At 42.1% G+C, this 15,646-nt stretch overlaps 1 protein-coding gene across 4 annotated transcripts in view; it reads left to right on the top strand.

Annotated features, from left to right (window-relative positions):
• The window catches only part of daam2 (dishevelled associated activator of morphogenesis 2), a 109,560-nt gene that overhangs the window by 46,254 nt on the left and 47,660 nt on the right, over positions 1-15,646 (top strand). For all 4 annotated transcript variants that reach the window (XM_085768470.1, XM_085768468.1, XM_085768471.1 and 1 more), the window contains exons 4-5: positions 3,822-3,896; positions 14,119-14,213. In XM_085768470.1, coding sequence (XP_085624596.1) covers positions 3,822-3,896; positions 14,119-14,213 — 170 coding nt within the window. The remainder of the gene's footprint in view (positions 1-3,821; positions 3,897-14,118; positions 14,214-15,646) is intronic.

Raw genomic sequence — 15,646 nt, 5'->3', positions numbered from 1 at the left:
TTAAAGAAATATAGCTGATACACTGTTGGGGATTCCTGTCCTCCTTTGCTGCAACCCAGACTGTAAATCATATTTAATGTCACCAGACATGAGGAATGTACAGTGTGGTGTAAGTGTGTAATTGATGTAATAGAATGATGGGCTTGACCTTAAACTGTCGCAGTGGTGCACGCGACTGGAATGTTTTCACCCAGAGAGGACCTGAAGTGGAGGAGCTCTCTACCTTCAGCTCTTTCATTCAGCTGTGCACACATGTACACAAGCACAAACTCCCGATTCACATCTGACGTCTACTGTTTTGCACTTTTCGTCCCTGACGGGCTCCACTGTATGGAACCTGGCTCCCTATCAGGATATTTTAATACCAGTCATCAACTGTGATTAACTCCCAGTCAGAAAGGTTTGATCAAGCGAGCGGTGCACGAGAACAAACTTATCGTCACGTCAGCGCTTGGAAATTCCATTTAAAAGACAGATATTCAGGAAGTGTGTACACTGATATGACGAGGACCCTCCAAACAAATCTTATGTTGTAATCATTTTTTTATTTGTCTCAAAACAAGACGATAATTACAGTACTTAACTCCAGCTCATAAACTGCCAGGGTAAATGTTGCATTGGGCTCGACATGTTTTCGAGGGTGTGTCGACGACGGCTGTAATTTTGCAAAAGGGCCAAAGAGAGGCAGTTAAGTTGTTAATCTCAGCGTCAGGATCTGTCTGGCATAGCGTGCTGAGCGTGTCAGCAGTATAGTGGAAAACACAAGCTGAGCAGCACACTGAGCTCTATTGTTTATCTTTTAGTTTAGCCATTTAGCTTGAGCCGAAATTTTGGCCCAAAGTGCTGCAGATTAGAAACAATGGTCAATCGGAGGACTGAAAGCCACGCTGACCGAGGCAAAGGTCTGCGCCGAAGCTCCTTGAGTGTGTATGTGTGTGTGATTGTTAAAGGACTGGGTTTGCTCTCTCTGGAGCTCGCTTTAATGTGTGAAGTTCATTAGGTTACCAGAGATAATGAGAGGATTTTATGTCAGGGGACAATATGTTCCGACTGGTCCCAGAACAGAGCTTGTCTGGTTCAATTAGCAGAGAGGGGGTCATTTGCTTTTTTCTGTCTCGTGTCCCCATGTAAATATTGAAGCAGCATTACAGTAGAAAAGGGATTTGGTGGCATAAAATATTGATTTTCTATTTCCAGAAGGAACAAAGAGTGATTTCATGAGCTCTTTCCTGCAGAATGGATGCTCTGAGTGTAACTTAAGTAGATAAAGTACTTTCTACAGTATCAAAGAGCTTCAATTGCTGCTGATGGCTGCATCACAGTCATGTATAAATAATCTCATCTAGTATGCTTATTATTCTAAGATTAGTACTGCATGTTGTGTTTCTTTTCTAGTGCTCTCACAGCTAACTGCGTTGTGTATGGCTTTAGTAGTTTTACTATAGGGATGAGATGTGAACATTTCAAATGTCTCTTGTATCTTTGATAATCAATCACTACTCAATACATGACATAAACAAGTCAGCCATAGTTCTATGTTACCACCATTTTGGGCTGACTGACTACTCATATTTTCATCATCATCATGAGCACGCACGATAAACACATCACATCACAAAGAGGTTGCCTAAAATGTGATGAGTAAGGAGAGGAAGCAGAATTAAATTAATGTTCTGTTTAATTGATAATTCATGTGCAATTTGTTCAATAAAAATATGCTCAAAATATTTTTTTCTTTTATTCTAATAATCAGTGTTTCAGTATTCAGTAAGTATTAGCAGGGTAGCTACAGGTATCACAAGTTGTATCGTCATCGTAGTATTGAACATTTTGCTCTTATGCAGACCTACCAACCACCATATTTTAAAACATTTCAAAAAGACCAGAAACAGAAAATTATTCAAATGAGGATAGCTTTATTCAAATTCTGACTGTAATCAAATGCTGTACATGAGAGGAGGAGAAAGACTGAAGAGCAGCTGCCACCAGGCTGATGGAGCTTCCAATGCAGCACAGCCATGTTCTAGGTTTGGACCTACTCTTGCTGAATTAGAAGTTATATTTTGGAGATATATTGAGATTTAGGACACACTGAAAGCAAATAATTCCTCTCTTACCTTACAAAACTATCCTGGCATACTGTAACTTTCCACCCCTCACTGACATGCACACAGTAACAAGAACAAGAAGAGCGCTCCACCACTGCTCGGGGCCTAAACAAGACCAGATGTGAGCTGGGGACTTGCTCTCTCTATTCCCCTGTGCCTTGGTTGCTCGTGGCATCACGCTTCCTCGGATTGGTCGGGACAAATTGATCTCAGGCAGGGTTGTTTGAAAACTATTGTGGAGTGCACTTTGTTCCTCAAGGCACCTCTGTCTTTCTTTTTCTCTCTTTCTTCGTGTAATAAAAGTTAAGACAAGTGAACAGGCTGAGATGCTGTGACCCAGTTATTAAGGACCAGACTGCCTGATCCATTTAGTCCTCATGTGGCTGCTGAGGTACGGAGTGAAGATAGACACGAGGATGAACCTAGGGAAGTGAATTAGCTTGAGAGTAAAGTAAATAAATCTCCAGTATGGAATAACTTGTGAAACAACACGAGTGGAGAGCGACAGCAGCCTGCGGAGGCTGAGGTCTTCATTACAATCCAGAAGCGCAAGTTGGACATAATGAACAACATGAAAAACAGACAGCGTTGGAAACGGAAAGGCACGGTCACCTGGAGACCATAAACGTCAGCAGCTGGCTCCATTACGTTTCGATGTTTCTGGTGCACAAGAAGTTTTGGCCTGTTGTTGCCTTCAGTGGAAAAGGCCACAGGGTTACCAGAGACATAAATATTCACAGCAGATTCCACTGAAATCCCCACTTCAGTTGTTTTAGATATCTTGTCATGGACTCAGTTGAGTCCCAATTTGTTTCTCCAGGGAAAAAAAATCAGGGCATCATCAAAATCACGAGGAATCTAACCCTCTGAGGAAAAGACCTCTGTATCACTATTTACTTCAAATAGCATTAAAGTTGGCAGAATGGGGATGTTGTTGTTGTTGCGCAGACTTTCTGTACTGCAAACTTTTTCCTCACATTTCTTTTTTGCAGGTACTGCGGAAACCATTTGTTAAAATAACTTCATTTCCACAGATGTGATACAAACTTGTTAGAATTGATGAGATTCAGTTAAAGGAGACATATTCTGCCCCTTTTCCACAAATTAAAATAGATAGTTCCCAGGTGTCTTAAAGACATGTCTGTGACATGCTTTGGTCAAAATCCCCCAAGGATCAAACATCACAGCTCTTTTCATCCTCTCAAAACAGCCCTGTTCAGAACGGCTGCTTTCAGTTTCTGTCCCTTTAAATGCAAATGAACCACTGTTTGCCCCGCCCCTTCTACTGGTACCAGGTAGGGGTGGTATTATTCAAATTTGAAAACTAGTTACATCATTATAAGACAACCAAGGGAACAGTTCGTAAAACCACATTGGTTTCAACCTAGGAAGCCTGAAAATTACAGATTTATCTGTCAATTCTCACATTTTGGGAGCCGGAAGGCAAGACACCTAAATATAAGTTGTATTTCCATAATATGTCCCCTTTAAAGTAGGCAGAATGGGGATGTTGTCTTTCTACATTCATGAAAGTAGCAACACAGAAAGATCTTCTGCACTGCAAACTGTTTTCAGATTTCTTTTGCAGATCCTGCAGAAACCACTTGTTAAAATAACTAAATTTCCACAGGTGTGATACAAACTTGTTAGAATTGTTGTGATTCAGTTAATGCTGCTGTGTCTGATCCAGTCTGTGTTTGTGTCCATGCACAGGAGCAAGAGGACCCCAACAAGCTGGCCACCAGCTGGCCCGACTACTACATCGACCGCATCAACTCCATGGCTGCTGTAAGTCCCACTCTGTCCTCACATTACTCGTGGCTCCTGTCTGCTGCAACCCAACATCTCACTCCACTTCTTCTGACCACGGCTCCTCGGAGGTCACTGTTCAGTCATCCCCTCACGTCTCTCTCTCTCTTGGCTTGCGTTTTATCATCTCCCTGCTGACTGCTTGTAATATGTGCAAGACCACATTCCTTAGCTGTGACCCCAGCATTCACACACACTGTGATGACAAACAGGCCATTTAGACTCTCAGCAGTTCAGTCAGTGGGAATGACTGTCAAACACACGGACTGAAGCCAAGATGGCAGTATTCATTATTTCTAGCCTGAATGGCTGGCAATGGGAAACAACATGATACTGTTACAAACTGTTTTCTGCCATGATCTGAGTATCATTTTATTTCATCACTGCTGGTATGTGAATTGTATTATTCGCTTGTTCATTTGGCTTCTGCGTTGTGCCAGTAACTTCTCAACCTGAGTCCTTATGAGGGTGAGCAAATATTTGGAGATCATAAAACATGACATTTTAGGAGCTGCTCTTAAAGGATGACATGTAAGCTTGAAATTCAGCGACTAGCAGGTTATTGGTGGAGACAGTCTCGCAGCTCTAGCAAGAGCCCCTCATATCAGTTACAGAGCCAAAGGAGAGCAGAGCTTATTAGTGTGACTGCTGAAGCAGTCACACTATTGTTCTTCTGTTTGGCCATTTTCTTCCGCCTTTTTACGGTCTTCTTCTAGTCCTTCATACTTTGTGCTATTTCAACAATTCATATATCAAAACGTGCAGCTTCTTTTGAACTTTATCGGCATTACTTTTCTCTTTTTAACTATTTATACTTTTTCAAATATTTAACTTTTTCTGATTTTTTTCAGCTTTATAATGTGTGTGTATTGCGTCTAACGAGCAGAGCCAGAGTGGTGTCAGAGTGGAGAGAGGCAAAAAAACATTCTAGAGTTTTTCTGGCTAAACTGTCAGCATGGCCACAAATTAAACTCTAGACAAATTATTTTCTCCAGTTTTGTAGCCACACTTGTCTTCTGGCTAAAATTCTGGTCAAAAATGCAAAGAGACTTAGATAATAACTAGAAAAAGCATTTCCAAGAATGGAAATGGTGTGACTGCTGATAGCAACTGAACGCTGTTGCAGAATTAGCAAATAGTGCAAGCAGTGATCACCATACAAATGTTTGACCAAGGTCGGAATCGAACCCACAACCTTATGGTCATTAGACTTCCACTCTGCCTCTAGGCCACAGTGCACACACAGTTGCAGAGACTGTTGTCTGTTAATGGTCTGCACACTGTCAACATCAAGAAAGCTTGAGAGTCAAGCTTGAATGACTTAGAATGAAAATTTCTGTGAATTTCAGGCTGAGAGCAGCAGTTTCAACATGAAGCAAGTTATCAGAAGTCAACAGAGGACAACTGGGAAAATAATTCACTATAATTGTTGTTGAGGCAAGATTTGAACCAGCAACCTTCAGGTCTCCAGACCAGCAAGCTAACCACTAGGCTACAGACAGAGACAGTATGTGAGGGGTAAAGAAAACCTTTGATAAGAGGATCACTGGCTTCTGCTTAAAAAAAAAAGTAAGGAATCGAACCCATGACCTCATGATCAATAAACCTTTACCGCAACCCTTTTCGGCCATTTTAAAACCAGCTCATTAGCCATGCACATTAGCAATTCACCTCTGGGGGGTGGGCGGAGACTGCGCTGTTTTGCACCCGCCCAGCCACCTCCTCGTACCCCATCAGGGTGCCAGGTGAGCTATACCTGTTATACCTTGACAGCTACACCGAGCTGCCAAGGCTTTCACCTCTGAGCCAGATGAAGAACGGGGTGGGAGCTTGTTAGCCTCGTAAACCAGCCTCTCGCGGAAGTGCATTTCATTTCATTCCGAGGGAGAGTCTGGCCTCATCCCCAGTCTAAGCGTTTGGACTGAAACCCTCAGAAGGCCGAGCCAATCAGCGTCGCCGCTGTGATTGACACAGCACGTTGGCCAATCAGGGACCGACTGGTGCAAAGCCCCGTCGCTACACCAACTTGTTGATTGGCTGAATGGGGTTGTCTGTCAACGCTACTACCAAAGATATTAAACCGTCTTTGCTACTACTCCCGCCCTGCTGCCGCCCACCCCAAATGAAATGAAATGAAATGAAATGCATTTCTGCGAGAGGCTGGTTTACGAGGCTAGGAGCTTGTAGCATTAGTGCCCTCCCCTGGAGCTGTGACACGTCAGCTCCAGTCTCCCTGAAACTGCCAGTTTGCGTCTGCCATTGGTTCACAGCAATTTGAAGGCAGAAAAACTCAGAAATGCAATTTTGCACTTCCTTTTCTGCTGATATGTGCTCTAACACAAGAAAAATGCCACAGGAACTTGTGAAAAGCACGAAAAACATGATTTTCATGGGAGCGGGTCTTTAAAGTTCAAAGTTGCTGACACACTAACAAGACTGCTCAGGTGGGATTTGAACCAGTGACCTTGTGGTTAGATGGCAGGAACCTTATCCACTGGGCTATTCCAACACTAATAGTGAAGTAGAGGTTTGATGAATATGAGATTTTTGTTTTCTGTTGCAGAATTAGCAAATAGTGCAAGCAGTGACCACCATACAAATGTTTGACCAAGGTCGAACCCACAATCTCATGGTCAATAGACTTCCACTCTGCCTCTAGGCCACAGTGCACACAGTTGCAGAGACTGTTGTCTGTTAATGATCTGCACTGTCAACATCAAGAAAGCTTGAGAGTCAAGCTTGAATGACTTAGAATGAAAATTTCTGTGAATTTCAGGCTGAGAGCAGCAGTTTCAACATGAAGCAAGTTATCAGAAGTCAACAGAGGACGACTGGGAAAATAATTCACTATAATTGTTGTTGAGGCAAGATTTGAACCAGCAACCCTCAGGTCTTCAGACCAGCAAGCTTACCACTAGGCTACAGACAGAGACAGTATGTGAGGGGTAAAGAAAACCTTTGATAAGAGGATCACTGGCTTCTGCTTAAAAAAAAAAGTAAGGAATCAAACCCATGACCTCATGATCAACAAACCTTTACTCTGCCACTTCGCCACAGAGAGCACAGACATAAGTATGTTGTAAAAAGTATAAATAGTTAAAAAGAGAAAAGTAATGCCGATAAAGTTCAAAAAAAGCTGCACGTTTTGATATATGAATTGTTGAAATATCGAAATAAATTGGAATCAAAAGTCAAGCAATGATGTGAAATGACTGAGGCAGGAATCGAACCCATGACCATGTGATCACTAAACCTTTACTTTGCCACTCGGCTACAGAGAGCACACTGCTTTCAAGACTGTTGTCATTCATTGTAATGTGATGATGTGCTGCAAACTGGTATGAGTAATCAAGGAGATAACAAACACCTGTAACCAATTGAAGGCGGTGGAGGAGAGCAGAATTCAACATAACATTACAAGAGTTCTTCCCTTGGATTCGAACCAGTGACCTTAGGGTTGGCAAACAGTTACCCTAACCCCTACACTCCAGTGGAGTTGTGGAGAAGAGAGGTTGAGACTTTGATGAATGTGAGATTTTTCAATGATGCTTAAAACAAAAAGAACTTAAAGGGATAGTTCAACATTTTGGCAAATTGGCCCATTGCCATAATCGCTATAGTCATAGCAGTAGGTTCGTTACCTTTAATTGTAGGTGTAAGCTATTTTCAGTACAGCGGAGCGCAGCAGCTGGCTGCTCAGAGCTACGCTATGGAGGCTAAGGGAATTTCTTGGTTTCCCTCATTAAACTCATCAAATTCAACATCCCAAAACTCCACAGCGCTTTTGTAGACAAGTTGTGAGCTGCACAACCACCACGCTATGAGATAATGACGGAACGATACGAAACGGAGCCGTTTTCGAGGTAAATACAGGGTAAATACAGAGACTGCTTGCTGAAAAACTGTCCCTGAACGCAACGCGCATCAGCGGTTTTGTATGAATTTACCTCGAAAACGGCTCCGTTTCGTATCGTTCCGTCATTATCTCATAGCGTGGTGGTTGTGCAGGTCACAACTTGTCTACAAAAGCGCTGTGGAGTTTTGGGATTTTGAATTTGATGAGTTTAATGAGGGAAACCAAGAAATTCCCTTAGCCTCCATAGCGTAGCTCTGAGCAGCCAGCTGCTGCGCTCCGCCGTACTGAAAATAGCTTACACCTACAATTAAAGGTAACGAACCTACTGCTATGACTATAGGGATTATGGCAATGGGCCAATTTGCCAAAATGTTGAACTATCCCTTTAATATAAATTAGCCACACCAAGTAAGAAGAGGACTTTTTTGTGACCTGTGACTATTTTTTGGTGAATTAAAATGAATTAAAAAGCACTTAACAGCAAGTTACAAAGTTGAGTTCCTTCTCCTGCTGATGTGAAAAAAATGCATTGAGCTGAATGGGAGCAGAGAGCTCCCTGGCTGCATTTAAAAAATATTTAAAATTATTATCTAAGTCTCTTTGCATTTTTGACCAGAATTTTAGCCAGAAGACAAGTGTGGCTACAAAACTGGAGAAAATAATTTGTCTAGAGTTTAATTTGTGGCCGTGCTGACAGTTTAGCCAGAAAAACTCTAGAATGTTTTTTTGCCTCTCTCCACTCTGACACCACTCTGGCTCTGCTCGTTAGACGCAATACACACACATTATAAAGCTGAAAAAAATCAGAAAAAGTTAAATATTTGAAAAAGTATAAATAGTTAAAAAGAGAAAAGTAATGAAGAAGAACAATAGTGTGACTGCTTCAGCAGTCTGCTGAAGCAGTCACACTATTGTTCTTCTGTTTGGCCATTTTCTTCCGCCTTTTTACGGTCTTCTTCTAGTCCTTCATACTTTGTGCTATTTCAACAATTCATATATCAAAACGTGCAGCTTTTTTTGAACTTTATCGGCATTACTTTTCTCTTTTTAACTATTTATACTTTTTCAAATATTTAACTTTTTCACAAAAAATCTCACATTCATCAAAGTCTCAACCTCTCTTCTTCACAACTCCACTGTAGTGTAGGGATTAGGGTGGATGCTTGCCAACCCTAAGGTCACTGGTTCGAATCCAAGGGAAGAACTCTTGTTATGTTATGTTGAATTCTGCTCTCCTCCCCCGCCTTCAATTGGTTACAGGTGTTTGTTATCTCCTTGATTACTCATACCAGTTTGCAGCACATCATCACATTACAATGAATGACAACAGTTTTGAAAGCAGTGTGCTCTCTGTAGCCGAGTGGCAGAGTAAAGGTTTAGTGATCATATGGTCATGGGTTCGATTCCTGCCTCAGTCTTTTCACTTCATTGCTTGACTTTTGATTCCAATTATTCAGCTGTCATTGGACAGTCTTTGATTCCTCATAGTATAAAGCTCATTGTAACTCAGGTTCTCTGTGGCCATATGGTTAGTGCTCAGCCTGAAATTCACAGACATTTTCATTCTAAGTCATTCAAGCTTGACTCTCAAGCTTTCTTGATGTTGACAGTGTGCAGATCATTAACAGACAACAGTCTCTGCAACTGTGTGTGCACTGTGGCCTAGAGGCAGAGTGGAAGTCTAATGACCATGAGGATGTGGGTTCGATTCTGACCTCGGTCAAACATTTGTATGGTGATCACAGCTTGCACTATTTGCTAATTCTGCAACAGCGTTCAGTTGCTGTCAGCAGTCACACCATTTCCATTCTTGGAAATGCTTTTTCTAGTTTTAAATATTTTTTAAATGCAGCCAGGGAGCTCTCTGCTCTCATTAAGCTCAATGCATTTTTTTCACATCAGCAGGAGAAGGAGCTCAACTTTGTAACTTGCTGTTAAGTGCTTTTTAATTCATTTGAATTCACCAAAAAATAGTCACAGGTCACAAAAAAGTCCTCTTCTTACTTGGTGTGGCTAATTTATATTAATTTATTTTTGTTTTAAGCATCATTGAAAAATCTCACATTCATCAAAGTCTCAACCTCTCTTCTTGACAACTCCTCTGTAGTGTAGGGGTTAGGGTAACTGTCTGCCAACCCTAAGGTCACTGGTTCGAATTCAAGGGAAGAATACTTGTTATGTTATGTTGAATTCTGCTCTCCTCCCCCGCCTTCAATTGGTTACAGGTGTTTGTTATCTCCTTGATTACTCGTACCAGTTTGCAGCACATCATCACATTACAATGAATGACAACAGTCTTGAAAGCAGTGTGCTCTCTGTAGCCGAGTGGCAGAGTAAAGGTTTAGTGATCATATGGTCACGGGTTCGATTCCTGCCTCAGTCATTTCACATCATTGCTTGACTTTTGATTCCAATTATTCAGCTGTCATTGGACAGTCTTTGATTCCTCATAGTATAAAGCTCATTGTAACTCAGGTTCTCTGTGGCCATATGGTTAGTGTGTTAGGTGTTGTGCTATTTCAACAATTCATATATCAAAACGTGCAGCTTTTTTTGAACTTTATCGGCGTTACTTTTCTCTTTTTAACTATTTATACTTTTTAAAATATTTAACTTTTTCTGCAAATTAAACTCTAGACAAATTATTTTCTCCAGTTTTGTAGCCACACTTGTCTTCTGGCTAAAATTCTGGTCAAAAATGCAAAGAGACTTAGATAATAATTTTAAATATTTTTTAAATGCAGCCAGGGAGCTCTCTGCTCTCATTCAGCCCAATGCTGAGAATTCTCCACAACTCTGTCTGAAACATGCTTATGTCTGTGCTCTCTGTGGCGAAGTGGCAGAGTAAAGGTTTATTGATCATGAGGTCATGGGTTCGATTCCTTACTTTTTTTTTTAAGCAGAAGCCAGTGATCCTCTTATCAAAGGTTTTCTTTACCCCTCACATACTGTCTCTGTCTGTAGCCTAGTGGTTAGCTTGCTGGTCTGGAGACCTGAAGGTTGCTGGTTCAATTCTTGCCTCAACAACAATTATAGTGAATTATTTTCCCAGTTGTCCTCTGTTGACTTCTGATAACTTGCTTCATGTTGAAACTGCTGCTCTCAGCCTGAAATTCACAGAAATTTTCATTCTAAGTCATTCAAGCTTGACTCTCAAGCTTTCTTGATGTTGACAGTGTGCAGATCATTAACAGACAACAGTCTCTGCAACTGTGTGTGCACCGTGGCCTAGAGGCAGAGTGGAAGTCTAATGACCATGAGGTTGTGGGTTCAATTCTGACCTTGGTCAAACATTTGTATGGTGATCACTGCTTGCACTATTTGCTAATTCTGCAACAGCGTTCAGTTGCTATCAGCAGTCACACCATTTCCATTCTTGGAAATGCTTTTTCTAGTTATATTTACTAGTCTTTCCAGGCCATTGATCAGATAAACTGTTCAACCATAACTTAAACAGACCACCTTAAACGTAGAGCCAAAACCTAATGACATTTAATATGTGTTTATTGCCATTTTGTTTGCTTTTCTGGCAAACACGTCTGTGTTAACAATCCATGTGGAGGGCTGCTATTTTTACAGCTGTTTTTGTTTACTGCCTCGACTCAGGGGGACGAGAACGAGCTGCTTCTGAACGCTGCCTGCGCCCATACCTGGGCTCAGAGCTGAAGTCTGGAGAAACTATTTTTTCTGACATTTTCTTAAAGGGCAGATAGCACATACACACACACAGAGACAAGTATACATACACAGTATTTCAAGGGAGAGAGCTGATTTGTGAGTTGACAAGGATTTTAAATCCAGTGGGGCTGCAGTGGTGCCTCTGCGCTATAAGACGTCAGACACACTGTCAGACTCTGTTTTACTATATCTACTGCAAAACACTCACAGACTTTGCAAATCATCTGTATATAGTTTTAAAAATGTTGACATTTGTGTAAAACAGTGCCGGTGTGAGATATTTCCACTCTGCCCAGTGGTCTACAAAGTGTCAGTGTGAATAATTGCACAAATACTGGGGGAAAACTTGTTTGAAGAAAATAGGTAAAACACATTGGAAGCAAGTGAAAGTATATTACATCATTGGCAGAATTGGTTTTGCTTGCACAAAGGAGATTCAGATTTTATGGCTCTGTAATAGATGAAATAACTTGAGAGGGATATTTTTTTGCAGTCTCTTTTCTCCTTTTTTGCACAAGTGCTCTCTTGTTCGAGTCCCATTTTAGGAGGGTCTCCCTTATTCAGCATAACTCCAACCAATTTCCTCCTCCCTCCTTCCTGACTTGTTTTTTCACTCCCACTAACCGTTTTCCATTCTCTCCAGCACGGTGCTCCAGACAGCCTCTTGAGGAGAGAGCATTTTGAACATTTTGGAGGTGCTCTGCCTGTCCATGACTTCATGTCTTGGCTCTTGGGCGAGCTCACCAGGGACGGCCCCTTCCACAGTAGCAGAGTAGCTGGATGAACTCATTTTCACTTTGCCACCTAGAGAGAATACAGCACAACCAGCATCTTGATGTTCATTCATAAAATCTAGTGGTGGTTTGTGAAAACTCAAACGTCCATGTGTCTCGGACACAAGGATGCTGTAGCCCTGCCGTGTCCCGGGTAGAGGGCCGAGTTCCCCACTTGGCTGTCTGTAGATGGACAGAGGTCAGATCCAATGTGATGTCAAGGGAAGGGGTTTCTCACAGACCTCTGAACTCAGCTGCTGCATTTTTGCAGCTTCTCAAACTTGAACCAGAATCATCCCAAATCTGATATATTTTAATTCAATCACTCAAAAAAGTCAGTGACCTGGATTTACTGGAGCTCCAGAGAGAAGCCTGAGATTGTGATTGTGGTGATTTTAGACAAACTCAGTCAACCACTTTATAATGAATGGCCGGAGAGTTTATGAACAAGACTGTTGATTCCACTTGTTTCCAATCACATCACTCCATACAGCCACTCAGGAACATCAGGATAATAACCAGGGTTCAGCTAGTCCGTTGCACGACCGCTCAAGTGGAAATAATGCCATTTGCCTTCATTTATTTTGACCAAATGCCCCTTTTACTTGATGCATCAGTGATACATATGGTCCAAATTAAGGTTTGATGAACAGCTCTCATCACTCTCGCAGTTAACAACACACTGACTACCAGCTCGAGGGCACAGCATCGGCTCTGGGGGGCATTTCCCATAACAGGGACTTAGGGAGGTGCCTTCTGCTGGTTTACCAATCGGCCGTAATAGCATCCTTATGTGCATGTTGGCCACAGGTTAGAATGAGCTTACAAATAGCAGATGTAGGAAGGAGCCATTTGGCTAGACTCATTGACACGGTGAACTGGCTCGCAGCACGACCAAATCATTCACCCTCCCCAACACTTGTTGTGTCCAACTTCCCATTGACGATGAACATATTCGTTGAGAGAAACCGGAGCCAGAGCCTTTACTTCTTGGCACAGCAGCTCCTCAACCATCTGGACACGATGGATGTTTTGACTGCGCTGCTCCTAGATTAAACACTCTCACACACCGGACAGACCGGAGCTGTTGTTAGGTAGTCAAACACGGGGGTGACTTTAGGTTGCTATGTGGGTGCTGTTTGTTCAAAAAGCCCGTTCCTACTGAGGAATATTTGCGCCCGGCTTTGACCAGCTTTATAGGGTTGAAGGGCTGGAAAACAGGGTAATGTTTAAGCAAATATATTTTTCAAGCAAATTAAGGGGCAGCCGCTGTGACAGGCTTACTCCGCTGCTGAAACGCTCATTGTTTGAACCCCAGCACTTGGCAGTGTGCTGCCATGGAAAAAGCCCGGAGAGGCTAAACAGAAGCCCTGTGGCCCTGACTAATGGGAACACAGAGGCTCTTTGATGTGGCTGATGGAGGCCTGTAAGTGATGTAGAAATGCATTAACACTCCTGCTGACCAAAGTGTTTTTTATGATTTACCTTATTTGTTGAAAGCTTGATTGGAGCTAATTGTCTGCATGACTTATTTTGGCATGTTGTGAGCTATAGCTTCACACACAACTAAAAAGAAACAGAGGGAGGGACACACAGATGAGCTGTTTGATTTGTGGTGCCTGAAACATTAGCTCACTAATGAGGCCCTGATTATACAGTGTGTGCTCATTGAATTGTATAAATTTACTTCTACAGGACTGAATATGCACCGCTGCCAAATTAAGATTAACATTCTTGAGTTGACTCACTAGAAACAATGAAAAGCTCTTAATTAAAAGTGAAAAACAGAATTCATGTCCAGTGGTGCTGTGTCCAGTGGTGACTGCTGTGAAGCCACAGTTGTATCAGCTGTATTTCCACTAAATTCCAGTTTGATGTCTCACTGCCACTACAGATGCAGACCCTGTTTGCCTTTGATGAGGAAGAGATGGAAATGAGGAACAAAGTGGTGGAGGATCTGAAGACGGCACTTCGGACACAGCCCATGAGGTGAGTGGATCTCCTCGACCTCCTGTACAGTGTATATATATATAGATGTAACTCCCCCTGACATGGTCATCAGCAGCTGTTAAGCCTCACTCACCACCACAAAGAAACATTCAAGGACATTGGACAGCCTGCAATTACAAACCACCTCCTTCACCCCATCAGCAGCTCCTTTGGAGCTGTCCATCAGCCCGTGCCAGTTGTGTGATGTAGTGGTCTGGGCCAAAGTGGGGGGGTGGAGGGGGTGTTGAGTTTTCTCAAGGGAGGCTATGAAGCAACAGACCTAATGTGCAGAGTGACAAATACCCAGGACGGCCTCAGTGTCTGGGTCATGTCTGGGTTGTGTGTGTTTTAGGACATGTGTGTCGGCACAAGTTGTGATTGTATGTGTGAATGTGAATGTGAATGTGTGGGTATCCAGAGTGATAAAACAAGGCTGGTCAGGAGCCTCCAGGCTCAGGACACAAGACAGGGGATCATCAGAGGAGTGGCTGCTTCGCCTTTCAACACTCTTAAATGTACATTCTCATGTATCCACAGTCAAACTTGTCATCACCTAAATGACACAACATGGACGATGGAAAGTATTCATTGACTGTTACTGTATGGCTTCATCAGGGTTACAAAAGGTCAAATATCAGAGATTTATTTACACAGGTCTACATCATAAGCAAAAAATGCCGACAGATGAATGTGGGTGTGGAGAAGCCCACAATAAATGTTTGAAGCTATATTTCATATATTCAAGATAACGTATGATGCAGCTTCCCTAAAAATGTATTATAAAAGCACAAACATAAAAATAAAATCTAAGGAATTGATAAGGAATGTTAATGCAGTTTAATATAGTCATGCAGCATGCACTCTAGACAATGGTGTGAGCCAAGATTAACTGTGAATAACTTCAAATTCAAATGAAGTTCACCAAATGTTCAAAAAAAGAGCTAATGACTTAAGATTGATAAAAGGCACAGCCCTGTCTTAACAGTGATATAAAACTGACCCATTTATTCCAGGGACCGGGGCATTTATTTGAAGGAGGTGAGGAAACTGGGGAACTTCTAATTGTCAGTCTGGTAAAAGCACACGGTTCTGAAATATCAGGCTGTACTGAATAATGAAGTGGTGTGGAAGCAGTTTGAGTGTGTGATTTAATGAGTCAGAGCTGTGGCCGATACCAGTTGTAGCTGGAGGCATGATGCAGTTTGGACCCTAAAACCTGTAATGATGGTTTCTGAACAAGGAACAGTTAGCTGAATGTTGACAGTGTGGAAAAGGGACAAAAACTAAATAACTAATTTAATACAGTTCCAGATACTTCGCTGTTTGATACAGGCTCCACTCTGAGTGCTTCTCTTGCTCATTCACTGTGTCTTTTATATTAGAGTGTCCTTAATTTACCTCATCACAGGCGTCTGTAATGACTCAATCAGCAC

Source organism: Trachurus japonicus, chromosome 22 (genome assembly GCF_045865225.1).
Source record: "Trachurus japonicus isolate A0001 chromosome 22, Traja_1.0".
NCBI classification, from domain to species: Eukaryota; Metazoa; Chordata; class Actinopteri; order Carangiformes; family Carangidae; genus Trachurus; species Trachurus japonicus.
The sequence above is the reverse complement of the archived record's forward strand: the minus strand, read 5'-3'. Positions and strand labels throughout refer to the sequence as shown.